Source organism: Patagioenas fasciata, chromosome 3 (genome assembly GCF_037038585.1).
Source record: "Patagioenas fasciata isolate bPatFas1 chromosome 3, bPatFas1.hap1, whole genome shotgun sequence".
Lineage (NCBI taxonomy): Eukaryota > Metazoa > Chordata > Aves > Columbiformes > Columbidae > Patagioenas > Patagioenas fasciata.
This window is the reverse complement of record NC_092522.1, coordinates 81,780,750-81,806,225: the sequence shown is the minus strand read 5'-3', so window position 1 is coordinate 81,806,225 and position 25,476 is coordinate 81,780,750. Positions and strand designations below refer to the sequence as shown.

The 25,476-nt window shown below is 33.6% G+C and overlaps 1 protein-coding gene across 9 annotated transcripts in view; it reads left to right on the top strand.

Annotated features, from left to right (window-relative positions):
• GRIK2 (glutamate ionotropic receptor kainate type subunit 2) overlaps window positions 1–25,476 on the top strand; it is a 431,302-nt gene that overhangs the window by 250,544 nt on the left and 155,282 nt on the right. For all 9 annotated transcript variants that reach the window (XM_065834051.2, XM_071806698.1, XM_071806700.1 and 6 more), the window contains 2 exons: window positions 3,710–3,823; window positions 12,787–12,993. In XM_065834051.2, the coding sequence (XP_065690123.1) occupies window positions 3,710–3,823; window positions 12,787–12,993 (321 nt within the window). The remainder of the gene's footprint in view (window positions 1–3,709; window positions 3,824–12,786; window positions 12,994–25,476) is intronic.

Genomic DNA, 25,476 nt, shown 5'->3' with positions numbered 1-25,476 from the left:
CGTACAGATATTTGACCTGCCTACATGACACCATGGTGATCTGAAATCAGGTCATTTTCCCTCTCTTCTCCAATCACCGTGCCATAGAGAAGCAATACAGGAAGCTGCAGTGTCTCACATTGTTGCGATAAGCAGACAAATGTCTTGCACTACCCATCTGTCCTGTAGTCTGTATTTAGCTGTGGCATTCAGTGTTCTGTAAACAGTATGTTTTCCTTCATCTTCAGATAAAGTTTTATCAATAATTGGCCCAAGATAATATTGTGGTCACAAATAAAAAGAGAAATTAAGGGAAAGCATCATTCTGCAGAGTTGCATTTCCTTTCTATAAATCATTAAATGGAGAAGCTGGCATAAACAACATATTTCTCCAAAAACAACCCCACCCCAATTTGTTCTGGAATATGAATGTACTCTTATTAGGAAGATTTTTAAAAAGCTCAGTACCCATGAACTTACTTTGAAACACATAGGTAATAACATTTTCAGAAATATCCGGTGGCAAACATACTTAAAGGTCTAAAATAGATTTTAAAACATTCAGTAACACGCCGATAGTAAAAACTCTTCCTATGTAGTGTTCTATGAAGGGAGCTCTGGAAACTTCAGGGGGAAAAATAAAAAAAGTATATAGTAGTGGTTAGATTTAAAAAGCGAATTAACTTTGTGTATGAATAGAGCAGGTGCAATGCAACTTGTCTTCCTTACTGGAACCAGAAACTGAAGAATTGATGACATGGAAATAGCTAAATAAGTCAGTAGTGGCTGAAGAGTCACCAAAGTGATAACTTGAAAATGAGGAAAGCCATCTAGGATGGCTTTAAGAACATTGGGTGCCAACTGAGAACCAGCAAGCAACATGGATTTTCTGGAAAATAGAACCTTTACAGTGTACTTAATTTATTTTCAGGCAGAAATGCAAAATAATTACATAAGTATAAATAGTTCAATATATTTGCCTTTTAATGACATATGTGATTCTACTTTACAATGATAAAAAGAGTTTGTTGTGAAATTTTCTATGTGGACTGAAAATTTTCTGAGAGAACATTGGTGTAAAATATTGCAGAATAGATGTGCAGTGGGTTAAAGGAATGGTATCTGGATCTGTGCTATGTTTTTATTTCACCACCAGTGTTGATATGAAAGTAGAAACACAAAAGTACATTAATTTAGTTCTCAGTTGACAGTATATTAGGAGATATGTACTCTACTGAAAATATCGAAATAAAAAGGTCTACAGAGATCAGAAATCTGGCAGGAAAATAAAATTCAACAGGAAATACAGTACTCTAAAACATGTAATAGAAAAAAAGAAAAGTGGAAAACAGTAATAATGAAAGATATGTAAAAACAACAACAGAAATGGATATGGACATTTAAAAACAACCAACATATGCTTGAGCTCTGTATACACAAGTTCACAGAAAAGGAAAATACTTTTGCTGCCTTCATGGTTTATTTTGGCCTTGTGATAAAGGGTTATGATAATATTTTTTTTTTTTTTTTGCCAAAATGCACTAGCAGTCTTTGGAAAGAACAGTAAGAATCAGTTACTATTTATTAGAAAAGTTTAAGAGTTAGGAAAATGTTAGCAAAGAATTATAAGGAATGCTGCACAGATTCAAAGATGTGTATGAGCAAAAGCAGAGGAGTTTCTGTAGAGCGTAGTGATATGAGATTAGGAAAAAGAAAATTAAAGTGTACGCCCATTAGATTAAACTCCCTAGAAAATACTTGGAACCCATAGGGTATTTTACTGAGAAAGAGAAATCAAGACTCACAAATAAATATTTTTCTCTGAAGAATTATTGTGCAGTATTTCTAGAAGAGCTATTTTTCTGAGATTTTGTAAAAAATTGTCCTAGATAAATTGCCTGGTTAATATAATGAGAAATGACTCAAATCACATATTTTAAGTGCAATGACTACTGAAGTCAGTCACAACAGAAAAATTGCTCGTTGATTTAAAAAAGATGCTGTGTGTGAACTCAGATTTTACATAAGATACTTGTTCTTGAAACTCTTGAATGAGAGGTGATAATGAAGCATCAATCAATATGAAGTATGTATTTCCAAATAAACATCCATGTCTGACAAAAATGATAGCTTCTTGTAAGATGAAAAAGACAAAATTATGGAGTGTTGCTAGTATAATGTAAAACAACAGTTGCTGACAGTCAGTCTGGACACAATTAAATTATTTATGATTAAGCAAAGTGAAAAACCTGAATTGTGACAATCCAGTATAATAAGCAAATTATCATTTAAATTGCAATCAATCAGTATTTACACCGAAGCTTCATAGTAAGGAAAATTATTTTATACTTCAGGGAGATGACAAATACCTGAATTTAATACCACTTTTGATATGAAAATTCATTACTTAAGAAGAATCACATTTCTTGGATAGTGATGTTAATAACTGGCTTGAAATCTCACTCAGGAACCTACACACAGGATGAATTTAAATTACAAAAAATGAGTTGTAATTCATTGTCCAGAACATCAATGTGAGACCTTGTTTTATTTAGTATCTTTATTAATGGCCTGGGAAAATAACAGCAAGTGGCATAAACAGGGGGATCTATAAAAGAGAAAAAAAAATAACATATATAAGGAAGCCAGAAGATTGTTATAAACATATTATTTGGCAAAGAATGTAAGCATATTAATATTTCTGAAGAAAGCAGAATAAATGAAGCTTTTCCCAAATGGGAAACACACAAAAAAGAAGAAATAATGCTACCCACACTGGAGTATAAACAATTATTTTCTTGATGTAATCGTTGCTATTACTAAGTACTCTACAAAACATAGTAAAGAAAAGATGGTAAATTGTAGATACATTTGCCAGTTCTTTGAGCGTTGAATACAGCTCCTATTTTGGCTGCATAGGTAGACGGTAGCACTGCAGAAGGGCAATGGTCCTTCCTAGTACTATGCTTATGGCACTTCACTGTGAGTAGTATGTACAGTTTTGGTTGAATCAGAGCCAAAAAAATGTTACTTTTTTTTAGTAGTTTTGCATAAATTGCTTTTTCTCAGATGTGCTGAAGTTAAAAAAAAGTACTTTCTTGAATTTTTGTGGATAACATCTAATGAGACTGATGCTCAGTAAACTACTCTAGAGTGTATGTAAACTCAGAACATTTGTGATTTTTATTCTACTGACTTTACTGGAATAAGAATTTCAAGATATAAATTGTCACAAGAGCTGTGTACTGAACATTTATCTACAAACCAGGTAAGTTCTCACACTTAATCTACTTTCAGTCTTCTCCATTACATTTTTCCCAAAACATATCTTGCCCTGCTCTTCTCTCTGATCACAGGAAATGGTAAATCCTTCTGTATAGACAATGCTCTCTGTTCTGCAAATGAATTTCCACCTGACTATTAAGTTATCTTCAGATGTGGTTTATCTTGAAGAGTGAAAGTTAAATGGAAAATTAAGTATTTAAACTTTAAGTATTTAGATATTCTGTGCATTATTTTTTCCACTTAATGTCACACTTTGAGGTATTGTGAATCGTATTTTAAACAAGCAGACTTTAAATGTAATGACAGAGAATAGTGGAAGATGGTTTAATAATAAATATTAACAGCCTTTTTATTTTTTCCTGTGTACATCTGGTTTTCCTTATAGCGTTCTAGATGCTGAAATGTAACCAGTGGACAATTTACACAATAATGTACTGTTTTATAGGTTGGAACTTGGGATCCATTGAGTGGCCTTAACATGACAGAGAATCAGAAAGGAAAACCAGCAAACGTCACAGATTCTCTATCCAATCGCTCTTTAATTGTTACCACCATCTTGGTAAGTGATTATATTTGCATTTCCAGAAATACAGTTTTGCAGGAAAACTAATAGAATATGCTATACTAATGACAACAGTAATGAACAGTTTGTAGTATATGTTACAGTTACATAGAAATTACTGTCTCATGAATGATCTCCAGTTGTTAAACTAGTCACGGATATTTACTCTCATCTAAATTGTAAGTAATTTTAGAGATATGTCAGTTGATTAGTAATTTCACTTTATTATTGCCTGAAATATCTGGTTCCTTCACAAAGCTGTTCAGCTCAATACCTTATGAGAGGACAAAAGGTGTTTGTTTAAAAAAAGGGGTTTGGCTCTTAGTCTGATGATTTTAGCCAGCAAAATTTATAACTTTAATTTGCTGATCTAACACCATGGTATTACCTCTAAGGAAAATACAAAGTGTTTAACATTTATTTTCATGGTCATTATTACCTTATTATTCAGTGGAAATATTTTATCGTACAGAAATTTAATTGAACATTCATTTTAACTAGATCAGAAATATCTTCTGTTTCATTGCCATTGTTGGCAAATTCACAGTGGTGAATGAGGTATTTTTTACTTATGATTACACACAATAAGTTATGTAAAAATAAATGTTCACTAATTTCCACACCATAATTTTGAAGCAGTAATTTTCATTTCAACACATATGAAAAATCTCTCCAGAAGTATATCTGCTATGTCTGCCTACTGCCATTATAATTGTGAATTTGAAGATATAAAAAAATGTGCTTCCCAACAGTGTCATTCTTTAATAAGAAACTTTTTCTTACCAACATATATATTGACATTTCAAGCTAGAATGACTTTTCATAGGTATATAGATATGAATATCAGTATGTTTCTGGCCTTTTTTGTAACTCAAGCCATATAATTTTATCCTGTGAGTAATTTTTTGGCTACTTTGGTCTGGTTTTATTTGAAGATTTACAAATTCTAGAAAAACTTCTGAAATATATTTTCTAATTTATTCTGCTAACTGAAAAATACATACTTAATATATAATTGAAACATGGCTGACTCCCTTTCAGACATAAGTTCTTGTTATGCAAACACTAGCACAATTTTAACACAGCTTTCTTTTGTACCATTAATTAAAGTTTATAAACATATAATATCTTGTGTTGCTTTTCTATAAAATGTAAATGAACCTCTTACAGTTTCTTAAAGTAAAATGATGTTTTCTATAGTTTTAGTCTGTCTTTTTATTTCCCGCTGCCCTTAACAAGTTTTCAAATTTTATATATGTAATAACTACTACTAAATTATCAAGTGACGTATCTTAGCAAATCCCGTTGAACCTCCTAGATTCCTGTTATGTAATATCCATATATCCTACCTAGGATTGTTCTTGAGGTATTTCACTGATACATAACCATGTTTCACACTTTTCCTAATTGCTTTCTAGAATTACCGCTTTCCAGGATCTAGTCCTGTCTGTTAGTGACCTATTTCCTTCATTACTCAGTACTCAACCAACCTTTGCATCATCTGCACACTTTATTAGCAATCGTTGTATACTTGACTCCAGATCAGTGATAACAATGCTGGGACAAGGATCAATCCCTGCAAGATTGCATAAGAAAAACTCAATAACTTAGGGCATTTCAAGTTTATGTTTTAATATCTAGCTGTTGTTGAGGTTTGAGTTCATATGCTGTATGTATCATATTGATTTTATATGGTGATACACTTGCATGACTTTATTTGAAATAATGATCTCAAGAAAAGGTAAGCTGCACAAATGTAAATAGTAATACTGTCAATGAGCACTGATTTGGGACTGGTAAAGCTCACAGAAGTAGAATACTGAGATTTATGATAGCATCTACTTCCTATAAGCAAGGATACCATTTCTCTTAGGTGATAACTTTTGGTTAGTGGTGTTTTATAAGCATTTGTCCTCGCACACAACTAAATAACATAATAAAAGAAATATGAGGATTTTTAACTGGTATTATGAATTGCTCACTTATAACTGCCTTTTATACCTTATTTACTGTTCAGTGAAAGTTTTGGTAATTGCAATAACTCTTTTCAACTGTGAAGACACAAGAGTTGTACTCAGAATAATAAAATCAACCAAAAATTGTTCTAGAGCAGAAAGCATGTGTACTTGCTTCCTTTTGTAGCTCTATCTTTTTGTGCTTAATAAATAAATTCTTGTTGGACAGAAAGTGTATTACTGAACATTCATTTTGTAGCAATGCAAAGGAACAATATAGGATACTACATCTCCTAGAAACATATTTTCTTCTTTATCAGTTTTCTTTCATCTCCTTTTTCAGCCTGGAAAATTTTGTTTTTTAAAAGGCAATTCTCTTATTGAAGCTGTTCATGTGATTTTTCTATGTTTTGTTTGCTTTTTTTTACTGCCAGTCGTGGAGTCTTGATCAGTTTTCTCTGTAGCTTCCTTTAATATTCAGTTTTCTTTTAAAGATGCCAGTCTTATTTTTAGCTCTGTCTCCTGAAATTCTGAACAATATATTTGTCATCCTTTATATTTTAATCATTAAGATCTTTACAGTTGTGATTAAACCCTGCTTTTTAGGTGGTGACTTAGTCTACGGAAGATGAAAATATATTGATAGGCAAAATAATAATAAACAACATTTAGTAAATTCATATACTGCTAGTAAGGCTGGAACTATGTGATCTTTTTTTGTCTTGAACTCTGCATAATACATACTATAGGTAACTAAAAGATTATTCCTTGGTTTATAGGAAGTTCACTAGCTCTATTATGAAAAGGGATCAGGGTTCCCAGAATTTCCTAATTTCTCAGAAACCTGCTGACATGTAATTTTGGTGCAGAAGCATGTCTGGTTTCCAAGTTTACACCCTCTCCTTCCTGAACTTCATTCCACTCCTGTCTCTGTTACACTTGTCTGTCTTCAGCCACCTGTGCAGACTGTAAACTGACTAATCTCTTGAAGATGTAGCAGAAATGTAAAGCAAACCACTTTAATGCATTTCAGGAATTTTTCCACTGAGAAAGGTAAATTAACTTTCTTTATAGTTTATGGTCCTCAAAACACATAGAGTTTAAGTTGAAAACCACCATTGTCTTGACATGCAGCATAATGTCTGTATACTTCTAATAACCTTTGAGGCCTTCAAACTTGCAAGGTATCCAGAGATATCCTTAGCTGCAGTGCTTGGTTGTATTTCAAATGTAAGTGATGCTATCAGAAAAACATGATGAGGTTTGAAGGGAATCATAGTATATGAATGAGTGCAGTGGGATCAGCAAATGTTGAAGTATGATTTAGTGGAAAAAGGTCAATAACGCTACTTTTCTCCTGGCTGGGTGAAAGCAGAAGATAGGATGGTTGTGTATTTGTACCTCTAGATAATGACTAAGAAGTACTTTTATTGGGTTCCAAGTTTACAGAATCATCCCAAACAACTTCTCTCAAATAATTCTCTAGTGCTTCAGTTTCCTTCTCCAAAAATGAATGTAATAAAAATGTACTTTTACATAGTGGTGAGCATCAGTTTATAGCTCCAGAATTTGCACTCGTGTACACCAAGGGCCATCAGTCTAGGTAAATGCTTTCTGTATTTGTTGCATGTCTTGGATTTGCTTTTTTTTTTCTTCTTCTTTTTCCTTCCTGTCTTTTGAAAATTTCAGATACACTATAAGAAAATAATATTTTGCTTTCCATTATCATAAGACTTAATAATAGCTTTGATATTCTTCATGTATCATGAAGACAGTATATTTCCGTTCAACTGGAAACTAGATTAGTATAGTCTGCAGTTTTGTAACAGTTTAATGATTTCATGTTCTGTGGTTTATTGAGTCAAGTGGTTTTACTTGCAATAGGTATGCTCTCATATCTGTTCTGTTTTACTGGAATCGAAACTTAGTACACATTGTTGGGATGCAACTGAATTAATTTAAATTCTGTCCAAAGTTAAGAGTGAATTATGGAGGAATAAAGAAAAATATATTTTTATGGAGCCTAACAAAATGAGGAATGAAACTGCAGAAAAGAACAACTGTGGCTGGAGTTCATGAGTTTTTTAGCTCGTGATTTATCAAAGCATCACTTTGACTACATGTTCCATGACCCAAAAGGTCATACTAGGGAATCTTTCAGAAAATATCTTAAAAGACGTCAAATAAGGATATTCATAATTTCTTTCTATTATAGATAGTATAGTGGAGGAAGGCAACTTTGGTGTTTTCTTGTGTCTGGCCTTAGTTTCTTCTATGAGAATATCCTGGCTCTAATGACTAGTAAGATATCTAATACATTACGTTGTTTTAATTGATTGTAACTAGTGGATTGTTTTACCTCTCCCACTTGAATTTTGACTGCCAACTGTGAAAGTCTATTGTGTATTCCTTACCTCTAACATAAGTGTTAATTAGATATGACAGCCTTTTAACTCCGGTATTCCTGGTGAACAGAAGCTAATAATTAAAATTCTCTGTTGGAACAGTAGCCAGTTTTGAAGATGGTTTTCCTCTTTTCACCATCAGGGCTTCTACTTCTTTCCTCACCACCCTCTCACCCTCTCCCCCCTGCCCTGAGTAAATATGTATGTCTATGTTGAAAGTCTTAATGAACAATCTGTATGTTTGATAATTATATATAAGTATATAACTGTATATATATGATTCTTTGGAGATAGTGTACTTGCTGTGCATCATAGAAATTATTACAAGAAAACCAATTGTTTACATTCATGAAAGTTTAGCACAAAAAGTCAGAAGAAAACATTTTGATCATTTAATCTGGTCTTTAATACAATACAATTGAAAACTGACTCCTTCTAGTTTCTTTTTGCAATCTGTCCAATTTTTATCTTATCTGATTTTCAGACTTTGGAAAAAATACTTACATCAAATGAAGACTTTATGTAATCTGTCTTCTTCTTGATGTGATCCTCTTTTTGGCATCCAGAAGGATGCTACCCGCTCTGATGACAGTGTATGAAAAATGACTGTCATCTTCTGATTATTTCAGCTTCACTGTCACTGAAAAGGATCTCTGTGATTAAAGTTCACTATGCAGACAGAAGGACATCACCTTACCAATAAAGCAAAATGTCTTTATTTATCAACAATACATGTAAACAGAGTAAAAACATGAAAACAGCAGTAACCTGTCACTTCAGGGTCATATCATTGTTGAATGAACTTTTGTAATTTTTTGTACTACTCAATAAATATTTTTCAAGGATTAATCATCTGTTTACAGATATAATTTTTAACCTACCCCCTACTTTACTCTTCCTTGTGACCACATCTTCATTTGCAGTAATTTTAGTTAATGTCTGGTTGAAAGACTATTAAGTTCAACTGGAACTGTTTAGAAGATTTTAAATAATATTTTGCCAACATTCTGAAAATACTTCTGACTACCTTTTTTTTTGATGTGATCTAGTAACTTTCAAGGGTCATGTTTACAGGAGCTGAAGGAGAAAATTAAATTGGGAACCATATTAAAGTATAAATCCATTGCCAGTCTTTACAAATCACACAGTTTAAATACTCTCTATATATAATTGATGATAATTGTCCTAGTGAAAGATGTTGGTGAAAGTGATAATCCACCAAGAAACCATGATGATCATATGTTTAATGCATACGGACTTTCATGACAGTGTATCTGGCAAGAAGTTTTACATTTGTCTATACTACAAATTTAAAACCTGAAGAATCATGTAGCAGATCCTTTGCATGGACTTGTCCAGAATACAGAAATGCCATGTTTGTTATTTAAAATGTGCATTTTATATTACATGGGCGGGGGGGAGAAGAGGTGGGGATGGAAGAGAACTATGGAAAAATTCTGGAATTAATAAGAGACATCACAGATGAAGCAGCCAAGAACCACTTTCTGATAAATCATGGACAAATCCTGTCAAAGCCAAGGAAATGTATAGATATATATATATATATATATATATGTTTGGTTTTTTTTTTTTTTTTTTTTTTTTTTTTTGTTTTTTGTTTTTTTGTTTTTTTTTACAAAGTGTAAAAAAGCATTAGCAGAACAGATAAAGTGATTGAGGATTACTGTAATCATCTTACAGGAAAATATGAAATATGCAAGAATATATAGCTGAGCTGAATTGCTCAGTGAAGAAAATCCTGCTGTCCTTACTGAGTAAAGGAGGCACAAATGCATGAATTGGTAATTACACTGCCTCCCTGATATCACACATCTTTAAATTCTGCCCCATATAGTTCAGGATTGCGTGGAATGGAAGATAGAAACAAAACTGTCATCAAGAATCTTGTCAAGATTTCAGAGGGATTGGGGGATGTGTGACTCTGTAAATATCTGAACAAATCAGAGAGCAAATGTGTATGTGAGCATTCCTAACTACACAGGAATTTCATAATGCTTAGAGAGGCATATATACAATGTTATATTTGGAAGCAAAAGTCTGAGATTTTTTTTACACCTGAAATAGGGTTTTTTACACCTTCAGGAATAAATTTCAGTATTTAAAGTGTTAAACAATTTTATTGAGTATTTAAGCTGAATTCAATATGGGATAATATATTTGAGTTAACTACTGTTGATAAAGAAGTTCCAGACATTTTGGAAAATTCCCAAAACACAGAACCTCACAGGTGAAATGCATGATTTTTTCAGTTGTCACGATTTCACTTCCTAGATGGTGAATGTTCTTTTCTCATCTTGTTTAACAAGAGGCGACTAAGCTTAGCTTTTTCTTCTAACAAAGCACTCCAAATTATTACATAACCTACTGTAGACAAGTATAGTTACCAATATAAAGTGCCTCCTAATTTCTAACCTTTTTATTTTATTTTCTTCCCCCCCCAAAGTTTAAGACCATTAATTTCTGTCCTCTCTACAAAAATAACTTTTCTGGTTCCTTTGTACGTGTTGAAGGCTTTTATCCCATCCATCCCAGTCTGTTCCTCCTTAAGTGAAACAACCCATATTCTTTCAGTCTTTCCTTATCCTATTTTGTAGATTTTGGTTCTTTTTTCTCTTAAACTGCAGTATTCAAAATTCCCGAAAATACATAAAATTCGAAGACTCACTGAAGTTATCTTTCCCTCCTTTACTATACACACTTTTACATGTGTTTCTTGTGTTAATGTTTTACATTATCTGATCAGCATTAACCTTTGCAGAGAAGACCAGCACAAGCAAACCATCAAACTGATTGCCTGTGTCAATGTCATTTCACAAGTTTCGCTTCCTGCTGGGCAACAGATTAACTAATTTCTAGAATTTCCTTTTATCCTTGCTTTTAGAATGTAACTTTTTATCCTTTATATCGGCTGCTAATTACATTGTATTTTTTGCTTTGGCACTTACATATTTGTCCCTGCATAAGCTTTATATTTGTTTGCTTTTTTGTTTGTTCTTCACACTGAGTTACATTTTACTTCTCCATAATTTCCTTTCTCAGTTTCCATTCATTGAAGAATGCAAGTTTGAGTCTTGTTGCTTCTTTTTCTACACTTACTATATTTTGTCTTAGCATAGCGTCTGCTTGGCCAGTAGTGTGCTTTGTTTATGGAATTCTCATTTCACCTGCAAAACTATTTTCTGTAGTGTTGTGGGGGTTTTTTTGTTTTGTTTTGTTTTTTGTTTTGTTTTGTTTTGTTTTGTTTTCTACAATATATTTCATACCAGTTTATTAACAACTGTTCTTGTATGTAGCTTTTGTTCTGTCACTGGCTTTGCTTCTCAAGAATTATTCAATGACCTTTGCCATTTAAATTGCTGTCAACTTTCATGTTTTCAGTCAAGTCTTTGTTGTTTTCAGTATTACAACTAGAAGAGCACTCCTCAAGTCATTTGCTTATCTATTGTTTGAAAAGTTTCTGTCGAAATATTGTAGTAGTTTCTCTGGACAATTTATTTAATCTTACATTCCATGTTAATTTTATGAAGATCAGTACTTTAAAAAAATATAGCCATAACCTTAACGAGTATAAAGATATTCATTAGAATCTCAGCAGAGTCTTCAGTAGCACATTTTGTTTAGAAAAAAAAAAGTAGTGTAAGAGGCAACAGCGGAAGAGATATACTCTGAGCACACTTCTTTTAAGAGCAAGAGTTCTCTCTGCTTTCTCCTTTGCATTTTAAGTAAAATCTTAGATGTTAAAGCTCCAGGTTTATGCAGATATGGTGCTTAAATCATGGGACACCTCAATATAGTTGTTTACATCAGAAATGCTGACAAGTCCTTATTAAAGCTGTCAGATGCCTGTAGAATGAAGTGCCTTTAACCTCGCTGAGTGCTGATGTGGAGATTTAGGGCTGTATGAATTTTGTTAAGTTACCCTGGAGAGTTCAACTGATTATTCATTGTGACTTGCATTTGATGCAGTAATTACATCTACTACCATTTGTCTTACCTTACCTGGCACTCATTTTTTTATTATTGTATAAAATGAAAAAAGCCTGTCTAGAGCACGAGCAGAGACTGAGTTGTGTATTTAACCTGTGAAATACAACTTCAATATTGGTACCACATTGTAGTGTAAAACTCTGCCATTTGTTTTTTTGTCTTTTTCCCTTCAGCTTTATATTTGAGGAAGGTCATCCTGTATTGAGAAATAGATGAAAAAATCCTATATTTTGCTAAAATGTTGTTTCTTTCCATAATTATGAATATTCTGTCAACAATTTTAATTTGTTTGCTGTTTTGTTTACACATCACAATATGCAAAAATATCACATTGTAGTTTAAAATAATTATAGCAAGGCAAATGTTTAAAGAAAAGAAATTCAACTTTAATGGAATGTATATCATAGACTAGCTTCATTTAAAAGATAAATAAAGACTTCAGACATACATAATCAAAAGATAAAAGGAATCTACTTTTCATTTTAGTTCTTTGTACAGGTAGTGGTATGATGACAGTGTATGACTTCAGGTTAAAAAGAAAAGAAAGGTGTGTGGACACTCATTATCTGTTCTGCCTTTTTAACTTTTGCAGGAAGAGCCATATGTTATGTTCAAGAAGTCTGACAAACCCTTGTATGGAAATGATCGATTTGAAGGTTATTGCATTGACCTCCTCAGAGAGCTGTCTACTATTCTTGGATTTTCCTATGAGATTAGACTGGTGGAGGATGGAAAATATGGAGCCCAGGAAGATTCCAGCGGACAGTGGAATGGAATGGTTCGTGAACTGATTGATCATGTAAGTTAAATTTTGGAAGTTTTCTACTACCCATTTAGATTTCATCTATATAAACTGCAAAACTTTTATGCTAATGCCATTTGAATAGCACTGTTTTGGAAAATTCAGATGTTTAAAGAAGTAATGCAAATAGAGTCACATGAATGGCTTCTGTAATGTAGAATTTGTTAAACAACGACTACTCTGCATCTCTGTTTTGCCTATAGGCAGTGTTTGTTTCTGCCAAACTGGTTTAGCTCTTCAATGTTATATGCTTAAATCAAAATTCAGAGTAGACAGTATTCAGGATTTATTTCTGAAAACAATTTTTTTTTTTTTTTTGGGTGACAAAACATATGTCTTCATTAATCAATAGAAGTTGGGTCCCTTCTGATAGTGGATCTGACACTTTGTCTTAGAGAAATTTCTGTGTATGTTGTGTAAACACATGAAGAAGAGGAACATCTTCTTGAAACATTAACAATAAAGTGCAAACAATAAGACAAAAATATCAACATACACTGAAGCAACAAAATAATGCAATGTGTGCCCTATATCATTACAATTACATGTGAATGAGTAAGGCATGCATTACTTTGTGCCCTTCAAAGCATGCTTTCCCAGTTGGTCATGCTAGTTGAATTTAGTCACTTAGAAACTTTTTAGTCAATTTGAAAATTACATTGTTGTCCCTTTTGGCATTTGAGCAATTGCTCAATGTAGAGATATTTGACCAAAGAATGAAAGATAAAATGTTCTGCACATCACTTTCACTTAAAATAGAAACTAGGGGAGACTATTTGATACCTAATTCAAGTGAAATCTCCTGAAGATGGCAGAAACTGGATTAATAACTTGAAGAAAAATATTCACTAATCTTGACTCAATTTGCCTTAAGATTTCAGCAGTTGAGCAGAACATGTTCTAATCAAAATATTCACATTTACTAGAAGGGTTGTTATCTTTGTGCTTTTTTAGTAAATAATCTGGTATAGCTCTTGCAACAGATGTTGATTACGCCTAGCTTCACACTTCTAAGAGGAATGTGTGGGAGTATTATATTTATCTTTAAATGTGTGTATGTATTACACATAGTAGACATACATAGAAGCAAACAGATACTTAGCTAGACTCTCTGTCCATCTCTATGCATTCATAGTTTCACACACGTTTAAATACATAGGCATGCATAACTATTATTTGGTGGTTGTTAGGTGCTATCATCATCTGGAACTAATTTTCCACGACCAGGCTGAATATTGTGAAAGTATGTCTTATATAATTCTTCAGAAGCAGAGAAAAATTGCATTTTGGTATGCTTTTGTTATGCAGGTCTAAAGCTTTCTTAAACAAGCACTAGCATGGCCTCCTAAGCTTTTCAGTAATAAAATCTTGAAAAAAAAAGCATTTCAAGAAGATGCAGCAGTAAAATACATGAAACAGGAGCTTTTCCAATCCTTTCCTCTTGATAACACAGAATGGAACACATATTCTTTTTTTTTCCTGTAGATAACATATACCTAAACTTAAATTAAAATTTATTTTGACTTTTGAAATGGTGCTTACTTAAGAGTCAAAAAAGTTTAGATACTATGCTTAGTGCACCATGGAAAATGTAATCCAACTTCTCAACCTGGATCATAACTTTCACTGGTCTCCTTCAGTTTCTCAGTAGTTGAAATTTTCTATTAAAGTTTTCTCTGGTCTCATCTGTTTTTATTTTCTAATTGATTTGAATGCAATTTATTTATACATCTGTGCCCTTTATTTGCATGTACATGGTACATTTTATTAACAAGCAACAACCTGCACGTCAGAACAGTTGCACAAGAATTTAGAGAATTCCTGATAGACAGTTACCACATTTGATGTTTCCATATAGTGATTAATAGTACTTCACTTGACCTATTAACTTAGATTTTCAGACTTTCTTTTCCTTTAAAGAATATTTTTAAAGTGCCAAAAAGTTTTTTTTTATATAAAGTGATGAAGTAAACTCAATATTTCTTTTGGGAAGGTGAAATGATTCTGTCTATATTTTTCAACCTGAGTTTGTAATTAAAATAAATGGACTACAGAATAGAGACAGAATTCTGAAAGTTAACATGGTACTTACATCTGTTTGAAAATTATTTTTAGAATTGATTTTATTTTTATCTGTTTGTTTAATTGTCAGTCACTTAAGTTCAGAAAGTAAGGATACTCTAGTATATATCTTTAGAAGGGTAGTTTGTAGTGTGTGTAATTCAAGAATAAATCAAATGGATAAGTTCCGTACATTATGTGTGCAGATAGGAAGATGTGCAATTTATATAAAGAGAAAACATATGTAATAGAATCTAAATTTTTAAATAAACTGTTTAAATCTGTGCTTAGACACTTTACATCATTGGTTGGACTCAAAAGTATAAATGAAATGAAGATAATACTGTCTGAACTGAGATCGGCAGAGCATGTCAGTCTCAGGATTGAAATTCCACAACGTGAACAGAGGCTGAAGACTTTACATCAGGCTTTGTGTGTTTTCAGTCTCCTTTCCCATAGTTTACTTGCATTTCTTCTTTCTTTGACTGCTTTACTCAGTGTTCCCACATACCATCATTCTGATATTGGTCTACAAACAATTACAAGTTTCCTTTTGAATAAATTATTAATACTGACATTGAAAAATAAGTTCAGTGATTCCTTCCCTTTGACAACTGAAAGACAATGAATTCTTCTAGTCCCTATAGCTGCAAATGGAAGGTAAATATTCACTAGAACAGCAAATATAGGTGAAGTTTCCCTATGAAAACACTTTAAATTGAATTTCACAGTTAAGCAGACTGATTTCTTTTCCACAATTTTTCATGAAATATTTTACAGTTCTGTCTAGTTAATTCAAGGCAATTGTGCTAGATAGTTATGGAGATGGAGCTAAAATCCAGGTATCTCTATCCTTTACAGATGCATTTTTCATAAAGAAGTATTCTTTACATTGACTTGCTGTCTTTGATTCAAGAACTTTGTTCAGGGACAGATTTATTGGTTATGAACTGAATTATAAATTCTGGAGTTTTCAGGTTGTTCTGTGGTACTAAAAGTTGTTATGGCACTCTGTCATATTGGATGAGCTGTATAGTGTTAGCGTGTAAATTATGTTCCCCTATATCTAGCAGGTACAGATAGAATAGATATTATTTTGCTTTTTTTTTTTTTTTTTTTTTTTTTCTGTTAGACATTCTACTTTACTTGTCCACAAAATACTTCAAAGCATTCCTGTTGTTGGGTTCTAAAACAGGCGGATATTACTATTTTATACTTTCCCAGAGATATAAGTGAAAGTGAAAAACCCACTGGGAAGTAATTTTTTACTATTATATACCATTAAAAATAACCTTTTTTTTTTTTTCTCCCCTTGGCTCTTTGAATGATTCTTCTACAGCACAAAGCTTATGCATTACAAATAGACTTTAAGGCTTGCAGATCTTTGATGATTCAGAAATAATTATAGAAAAGGTCCAATTTTTAGATAATAACTGTTATCTTATTACATGTGAGGATTAAATGGAAACTTTTCTTCATATATGAATAGGATTTTCAGCTTGGAGGAAGTTAAGACATGCAGTTCAGTAATTGAAAAACTACTTAATTTGAATTACGTTGAGACGTAGCTTTGCGTTTTAGTTCAGTAACTTCTGATTTTTTTAAAATCAATATTTTACTAATAAATGCTTACATAGAAAATGCTCATATTTATAAAAACAGTAGTGTGTGAGGGCAAAAACTCGTGGACTCCACACAATTCAATATGAATTGAAGCAAAGCCATTTATTACAGAGACAAACCTCCTTATATATGCAGTTATTTCCTGATCACATATCCACGCTCCAAGCATGCATTAGCTGGTTGGATATTGTCCATGTTCATGGGCTGTCCATGCACCCGAGTCTCACTGCTAATAGGTCTGTTGATTTACACCACGTTGGGGCCTTGTTATTTTGGTGTTGCTTCTCTCCCATGGCAGGTCCTGTTCCCAGCCTTGAAATTCCTGACTGGTTCAGTAACAAATCTCCATCTAACAGCAACTCCTCCACAACTAAGCCTCAAGAAAATCCCTCAAATCTCCCACAGTAGTGGTCTTCTGTTCTTTCAATAAGAGGATGGTTTCAAATGTTTCTGTAATCAGTTTCAAATGTTTCTGGAGACACATTCTTCCAATAACTCCTTATTTTTCTTTATTTTTTTTATTTTATTTTTTTTTCCTCCTAATTTAAGGTCCTTATGTTCTTGAAGTACTAGAACCAAGCTCTTTGTATTACTGTGTAGAAGTGAAAAAAAGCTTCCGATAAACAACTATATAGATTTTTGGTTGCTACCTATTTGAGACAAAGAAAAATCTACATGAGCAAAGTAATTAAAGTTTCTTCTATCTTTTTATTTTCTTTCTTCTCTTTTCAAAATCACTTTCATCATATTGTTTGGACTCTTTTCTTCATACTTATAGCAAGTCCTGTTGTATAAAGCCTCATCTTAAGAGTAGATACAGACTTCTGTGTAACTTTAATGCAAAAGATTTGACAGTTGAGATTTTCAATACAATGCAGGACAGTTTAGCCATGTCTCTTTCATAAATCAAAATCTCGGGAAATTTGACAGTAACAGGGAGTTAGAGACTCTTTAGCAGAAAAAAAAAAAAAAGATCAAGCATTCTGTCTTTTTGCACCAACATTACACATACTGGGCAATAAAACCTGTGGTCTGTCAGTGCTCTTTAGATGACCATATCTACTTTATTGCTGCCTCATTGTGTTAGCAAAAACACTGGTCTAATGTCAACATTTTCAAAGCTATATATAGAACTTCTACTGATATTTTTTTTTTTATATGATGCTCCTAAATTAATATACTGACACTTGCATACTACTACTTATAGAACATTTTTATTAGTTCACTTTCAAAATACTTCTCCATAGAGGATCACTGTTTTGTAACATCTTCATCTACATCACCTCGTCCTTTCTATATTTCTCAGAATGACTTTGCTGCTTTTTGCAAGACTCCTTAGATTTTTGCTAAGGGCTGCTGTGCTAGTCATCATCGTCACGTTCATATAATAAGAATGTTTTGAAGGAAACCCTAATCAATAAACCAGAGGCAGGTTATCAGTAACGACTTTAGAAACATGTTTTACCTTACATATCTGAATTCGGAAAATCCATGACTTCAGCAGAGTTGTTTATCTTTCTTTCTTAGTGGTCAATAATTATGAGTTTGAACTGTCATTTATTTCATATTTCTTTACAAATATTATAAATGCCATAGTTTAAACAGATATATCGACTAAGTAGGCAAATAGGCATTAGAAAAAAAAAAAAAAGAAGAAAAAAGCCCCGAAATATGAGACAAGTAGAGATTTAAAAACCAGAAGATTCTCCAGAGATAGCGTTTTGTATTACAAGATTTGAGTGCACTGCTGATGAGGTGTTAAACTGGTGCTGAGGGAAAAACAGTGAAGCAGTATAGTTACATAGGATTTGCAAAAAAGGTTTCAAACTATTTAGACCTTAAATTTAGAACATTCTCCTGTATCAGTCTTTTTCAATATTTATGCCCATCCCATTAACAGCTACAAAATTATCAATTTAGATCCAGAAATGGTAATTTCTCCTTTAACATATTTTCCATTAATTCATAGTATAGATTAACCACATGATCACACAATGATATATCAGAAAATAAAAATAGGAATAGGAAAAAATAAATAGGAACATATCATAATGCAGATGTCATTCTAACTCATTTCTGCAAAAATCTACCTTTTTTCCCTGACCTGTCTTTCTCTACCTAAACTTGCATCTCAGACTTCTCTTAAGGTTCATTTTGCCTATCTTACTTTCAAATTCAGTTGAATGTCACCAAAACCAATCTCATTATCTTTACTTGTCTTTTTTATTCCTTCATTCTTGTCCCTATTCCCAACACCAACATTCTCATAAAAGTTCAAGACCATATAGCAATTATTTTAGATGTCCTCCTCTTTATTTGGCCTTCCCATCACATCTTGCTGTGTCTTCTATGAATCTTGGAAAATTGATCTTTTATTTCTTTTCTCACCCATACAGTAAAATAGCTTGTAGACCAGACAATGAATGAATCCATTTCTTGAGCTCCATGTTCCTCACTGGTTTGGCCTAATATTTTACATGCATACTTTTCTCTTGTGCTGCATCAGTGCTGTTTTAAGTGCTTCATTTCGATATCACTATTCCTGTTTGAATCATGAGACTAAAATTAAAAGTCCTCAATATTTTATTTTTGTGCTCTGTATAAACTGTTATTAACAATTGTTCACATTTCAAGAGATAATTTGATTTTGAAATGAATCCTACAGTAGGTTTTTTTGTTTGGTTGTTTTTGGTTGTTGTTTTTTTTTGTTTGTTTTTTTTTTTTTTTGGTTGGTTGGTTGTTTTTTTCCTAGCTAAGATAAATTACTAACTGTAACTGTTGTTATCAGAACAATTTTTTCATTAGAAATTCTTTTGGCAGGGATTATTCAATCAATTAATGGTAAGTTAATTTCTCTTTGAATTTGTTTTTCTGGTTTTGGTACTATATATAGAAAGTGAAACAAAATAAATTCAAAATTTTAATTAAAAGAAGTGATGATAAAATTAGAACTTTGGGATTAGATATTGAGTTTAGGATCATACGATGACCATCAGTCAACTTGGGCTCTTAGTGATTTTCTTTTTAGAAGACTTGGATAAAGACTTCTTGTTGTTGTCATGGAAATTTCTGACTTCAGTAAAATAAAAGAATCCTAGGACATAAGTTTTTTACCTGCTATCTTAGGAATAATTCTTTCCCTGCTACTATATCATGTCAATAGTGAGATAACAAGCAAAGATACACAGATTTTACATTTTATTTTACTTCAATAAACAAGCAAAAGATTTTTGTTAGAGGAAAAAAAATATTACTTGGATTTTGAGGATATTCTCCCTGTCTTAGTTCTCTATACTTGTAGCATTAATTTAAAGCTCCTTAGAATAGATGCTACTAACAGTACATTAACATAATTATATCAAGCACTGAAGAAAAACTGTTTAATCTATTGGTAACACTTGTCTGAAAACGAATCAGCTTCAGAGTAAGATATCTTTCCACCAGTATCTGCAACTTTTATGAAAGAACATTTACTTGTGCAAAAACCCCAAAACAAAAAAACCCAGACCAAAAGAAACTCAGAGCACTGATTAAGTCGCCATTTTTTTACATATTTTTCACAGACGTACTTATTTGCATTCTGAGAAGGGGGACCTGGGTGCATGCAATTGCAGTATTTTATTTGGTAACAGTTTAGAGCTTAGTTCTTAAAGTTTGGCTTTATAAAAAATGTGTTTCTGCATTTTTGAGGTGGAGAGGATGTGGTCTACCTTGACTTCAGTAAAACCTTTGACACAGTCTCTCACAACATCCTCACAGCTAAATTGAGGAGGTGTGATCTAGGCAATAGAGTAGTGAGGTGGGTTGCAAACTGACTTAAAGAGAGAAACCAGAGAGTGGTGGTCAATGGTGCGGAGTCCAGTTGGAGGCCAGTATCTAGTGGAGTGCCTCAGGGGTTAAGTACTGGGGCCAATATTATTCAATATATTCATTAACGATTTAGATGAGGGAATAGAGTGTACTATCAGTAAGTTTGCTGATGACACCAAGCTGGGAGGAGTGGCTGACGCCAGAAGGCTGTGCTGCCATACAGCGGGACCTGGACAGGCTGGAGAGTTGGGCGGGAAATAACCTGATGAAATTTAACAAGGGAAAGTGTGGAGTCCTGCATCTGGGCAGGAACAACCCCAGGTTCCAGTATAGGTTGGGAAATTACATATTAGAGAGCAGTGTAGGGGAAAGGGACCTGGGGGTTCAACAGAACAACAGGATGACCATGAGCCAGCACTGTGCCCTTGTGGCCAGGAAGGCCAATGGCATCCTGGGGTGTATTACAAGGGGGGTGGTCAGTAGATCGAGAGAGGTCCTCCTTCCCCTCTACTCTGCCCTGGTGAGCCCCCATCTAGAATATTGTGTCCAGTTCTGGGTCCCTCAGTTCAAGAAGGACAGAGAACTGCTGGAGAGGGTCCAGTGTAGGGCAACAAAGATGATGAAGGGAGTGGAGCACCTCCCTTATGAAGAAAGGCTGAGGGAGCTGGGTCTCTTTAGTTTGAAGAAGAGGAGACTGAGGGGTGACCTTATTAATATTTATAAATATATAAAGGGTGAGTGCCATGAGGATGGAGCCAGGCTCTTCTCAGTGGCAAACAATGATAGGACAAGGGATAATGGGATCAAGCTGGAACACAGGAAGTTCCACTTAAATTTGAGAAAGAACTTCTGCTCAGTGAGGGTGACAGAGCACTGGAAAAGGCTGCCCAGGGAGGTTGTGGAGTCTCCTTCCCTGGAGACATTCAAAGCTCGCCTGGATACATTCCTGTGCGACCTCTCCTAGGCGTTCCTGCTCCAGCAGGGGGATTGAACTAGATGATCTTTTGAGGTCCCTTCCAATCCCAAACATACTGTGATACTGTGAAAAGCTTTCTTTATTCTAAGTATATAGCTTGTTGAGGTTTTTTTATATTTCTTGTTTTTGAAGAGCTTTTCTTTCTTTAAATATGTTAGCTGTAGAAAACCTAAGTACAATGCATCACATGAACCAGTTTAAAAAACAAATCTTACTTTTCTTACAAATAGATTGTGTATTGAAATTTGCAATTAATCATCAATATTATGAAAAAAATCCTATTCTGTCTTCCTTTAAAATGAAACTGTGTTAGGGGCATTAAGTATGCACTTTTTTTTTTCCGTACAACTAATACTATTCTAAAGCCCTGGTAATCCAGGGCAGATTTTATTAATTCAGAGAAGAGCTATCTTTGATTTGTGTCTGTTAACATATTAAATAGATACGATTTTGATGACTGTCTTCTGTGCATAAGTAATTTGCTGAAATAATTGACATTACATCAATCTTGTTAATTTTGACTCACTTGAAAAAATGAGGTTTATCTGTGAAAAGTATGGAATTTGAGAAGGTAAACAATGCAGTAGTTTAATGAAACAAGGGCAGCTCATGTGTAATAGATGTGAAAGGTTATTTTTGACAATACCCACCTTTATTCTCAGTGTTACTGTAAAAAAAAAAAAGGTGACTAATAATTGCAGATGTTCTCAAAGAGGATGGGGGATTTTGATATGGACTCCTTTTTTTTTTATTATTTTTTCTTTGTTTTTTTCTTTTTTTTTTTAGAACCTACTTGATCTCTCACATCATGGCTCATAACATAAATTCAATCTTGAATCCAATTCCGTGTGTTAGAATGTTGTACCTCAGAGCGGAATACAGATTGTGAGAGACTAAGTTCAGGATTAAAATGCCTAAATAAATCTTCTGGTAAAAGGCGGTTATTGGAGCAACAGCTACATAGGCTTCTGTTTTAGCCAGTAGAGACCTAGCAAAAGCAATCATACCACAGCTGAGAGGTAAATTTGACTTATCTTCTAAAGCTGTGTTCAATGGAGTAACTCAATTTAGATGCTCCATGATCTCAAGTACATCTACGTAAGGCAGCAGATGTGACAGAGAACATCCATCCTATTCCAGAGCAATGCATTTGAGGATAGGTTGGCTACCCAATGTATCTTTTATGCAGTAAACATATACAGAAAGACAAAACACTTCTCTGTAACTTTGTCAGCTGAATTGCTCTTGAGTCCGCCATCCATTTATTAGACCTTCAGTGTCTGTGATGGCAGTTTAAGCTGCTATGGATTAAGCAAGTAGCCCACATTTAAGTGCCTGGTGCCAGTTGACCTTTCTTAAAATGTCTAACACACCCACACAGTGCTAGCAGGTGTAAGACCTGTGAGAGACCCTTTCATTGATGGAACAGGATCTGGAAGTACAGGGATACCTTAGAGCATGTCAGAAGCTCTAGCCCAATTCAGAAAAGGGGCATCTGCCTTTTGCTGTTAGCTCATACTTAGGTCTTGCTTGAAGCAATCATGAGGTTATAACCTGTCTTTACAAAATTATATTTGTCTCACACCTGCTACAGTATTCATAGAGTGACTTTTATATATATAGTATTACAGCCAGTAAACTACTTTCTGAATGAATGATGCTATTTTCCAATTATTTGTTTTCTTTATCCTTGTCATCTACCATGTTCATATTAGGAACTGGAACAAATAAGCATTAGCATGAGAAACTAAAACATGAAAATCAGCTATCTGAGAACCTTTACCCATTTATAAAGAAAATAATAATTTTGCTAGCAGTAGTTTCATAACAAGAGGGTGTTTTTTTGTGTTCCTGATTTTCCTGTACCTTTAAATAGATCATTGAAGCTGTTTGGATAGAACTTTTTTATTTCCTCTGGTTGTATAATTTGATGAATTTTTTTTTTTTTTTTTATTAGGCTAATAGAATAAGATAAATTATCTTACAAATCTTGGTTTAAGTTAATTTTCTTGTTTCTTAGATAAAACAGCATGCGTTTTGTCCATTTTTACTTGAGGAGTGATGTACCTATTAATTATAAAAATGAAAACAAACACCCAACAAATTCCATGTACTTCAGTTTCACATTCAAACATAGGCTTAATAATTTTGTTTGTTTGTTTGTTTGTTTTGTGAGAATACATGATTTGTGTTGATGGGACAGTTTATATGATGCATAATTTTACTCATCAACACAAATTGTATTCACAAATAGTTATTTTAAATTTCTTGTGATGAGGATTATTCAGGCTATTCAGGCTAAAGGAAATATGTAAGAAAGAGGAGAGAATGTAAATACTGCTCTTAGAGGTGGCAAAGATAAGTGATCTTTAATGAATAATAGGAAGGACTCAGTGATCTTGCGAATGTAGTAGATAATATAACAGGCTTATAAGCTTCTGTCAAGGGAATTTCAGTGGGAGTAGAGCTTCTAGTAGAGCTCCAGCCCACTAATGCACCTGGAGTTCTGCTGGGACTCAAACCCTCTAGTGTGCCTCTGTTTATAGTGGGACTCAAACCCACACTTTTCCTTTGGAGCTCCACTGCTGCCTGAGGAGACAGACATGGGCGAAGTCCAGAATTACAAGGTTTTTTTCTTAAGCAATGCACAGACATTGCCCCAACCTAAATCTTGGGGATTGTGATATTGTGGAAGACAGGGTTTAGACATGTTACAACGCTGTTGTGTACACTAATCAAAGCACCTATATTAAGTGGTAGGCTAACCACTTACCATTGTTTATGCAAAACAAGTGTGCTTATCCCATGGAGGATCAGTGTGGTCTTGTCCATTGCAGCTGGTTACTGGTGTGGGTTAATCTTCATTGTGCTAAACCTGTCCAGTGCAGGTGGAATGGTTTTGTACTGTATTCTGGCTAGCTGCTATTCTCAAAACCTTGAGTTAATATCTAGACTTGGGTCAGAAAGATTTTCAATTGTCTGAGTCTTTCTTCACAAACCACTGATGTTGGTTCTTAGCTCTTTGCATCTACATTTTTGAAATGAAGGTGGCATGCCTGCAGAGAAAGGGTTTCAAGGTCTAAAAGTAAGGCTGAGGAAAACTTGTTTTGAAAATGGTGTCATTTTAGGTAAAATGTAATCTAAATAAATTGTGTTCCAGGGAAATATTTTAATGTTATATCCTTAATACACTGAAGAAATCTCAGCTCAGTATACAAGATATAACAACATACAGTAAATTCTGAGCACTCACAAAAAACTCATCAGGTTTTAGTTCAAATGAATATAATTGAGAGGAAGATAAATATGCAGCTCAGCAGAAGCTATAATGGTTTAATTGTCTTTCAATAGTTTTCACCCCCGGAATCCATAAATCTATCTTGATTTTGGAGTTTCCAAGTCTTTGCTCATTACAGATTTCATTACTGCCCTGGTTTTCTTAAAAACAAGACCAGTTTCTCTTTTAATGAATTTTCCTTTCAGCTAAGTTCTTCTAAGTAACTGTACTTTTCTGAAGCTGGCTACATGTTTTTGTAAACAGAAACAATGGAATGCAAGGTCACTGATAAAGACACATATGCTGTAAGTGAGAGGGCTGTATTTGCAAGGAGAGGCGAATAGAGCAGGTGACTAAAACTGACCAACTAAGTATTTTATCCCATCCATGTCATACACCCTATAAAAGTGGGATATCACGAGGGTCTTGCTCTCTTCGACTATGGCCTGCATCTGAAGAGGACCCTGCCTGTTGTGCCTGCGATCCGAGTCCTGGTTCAGCTATAGAAAGCTTTCATACGTTATATAATAATTACTCCATTCCTTTAATGAGTTTACATGGGATATATTGAACAGTTTTGCATTCAGAAGTGGAACCTAAATTATCATTTAATAAATAATGTATAGTACTTACAGAGGAGTTTCAGCTCTTTTGTAAGGACAAAACTCAGGCTATGTTTTATACAAAAAATGTGAGACTTGGTTAGGTCTAAACTGGAATCTGCAACTGAATC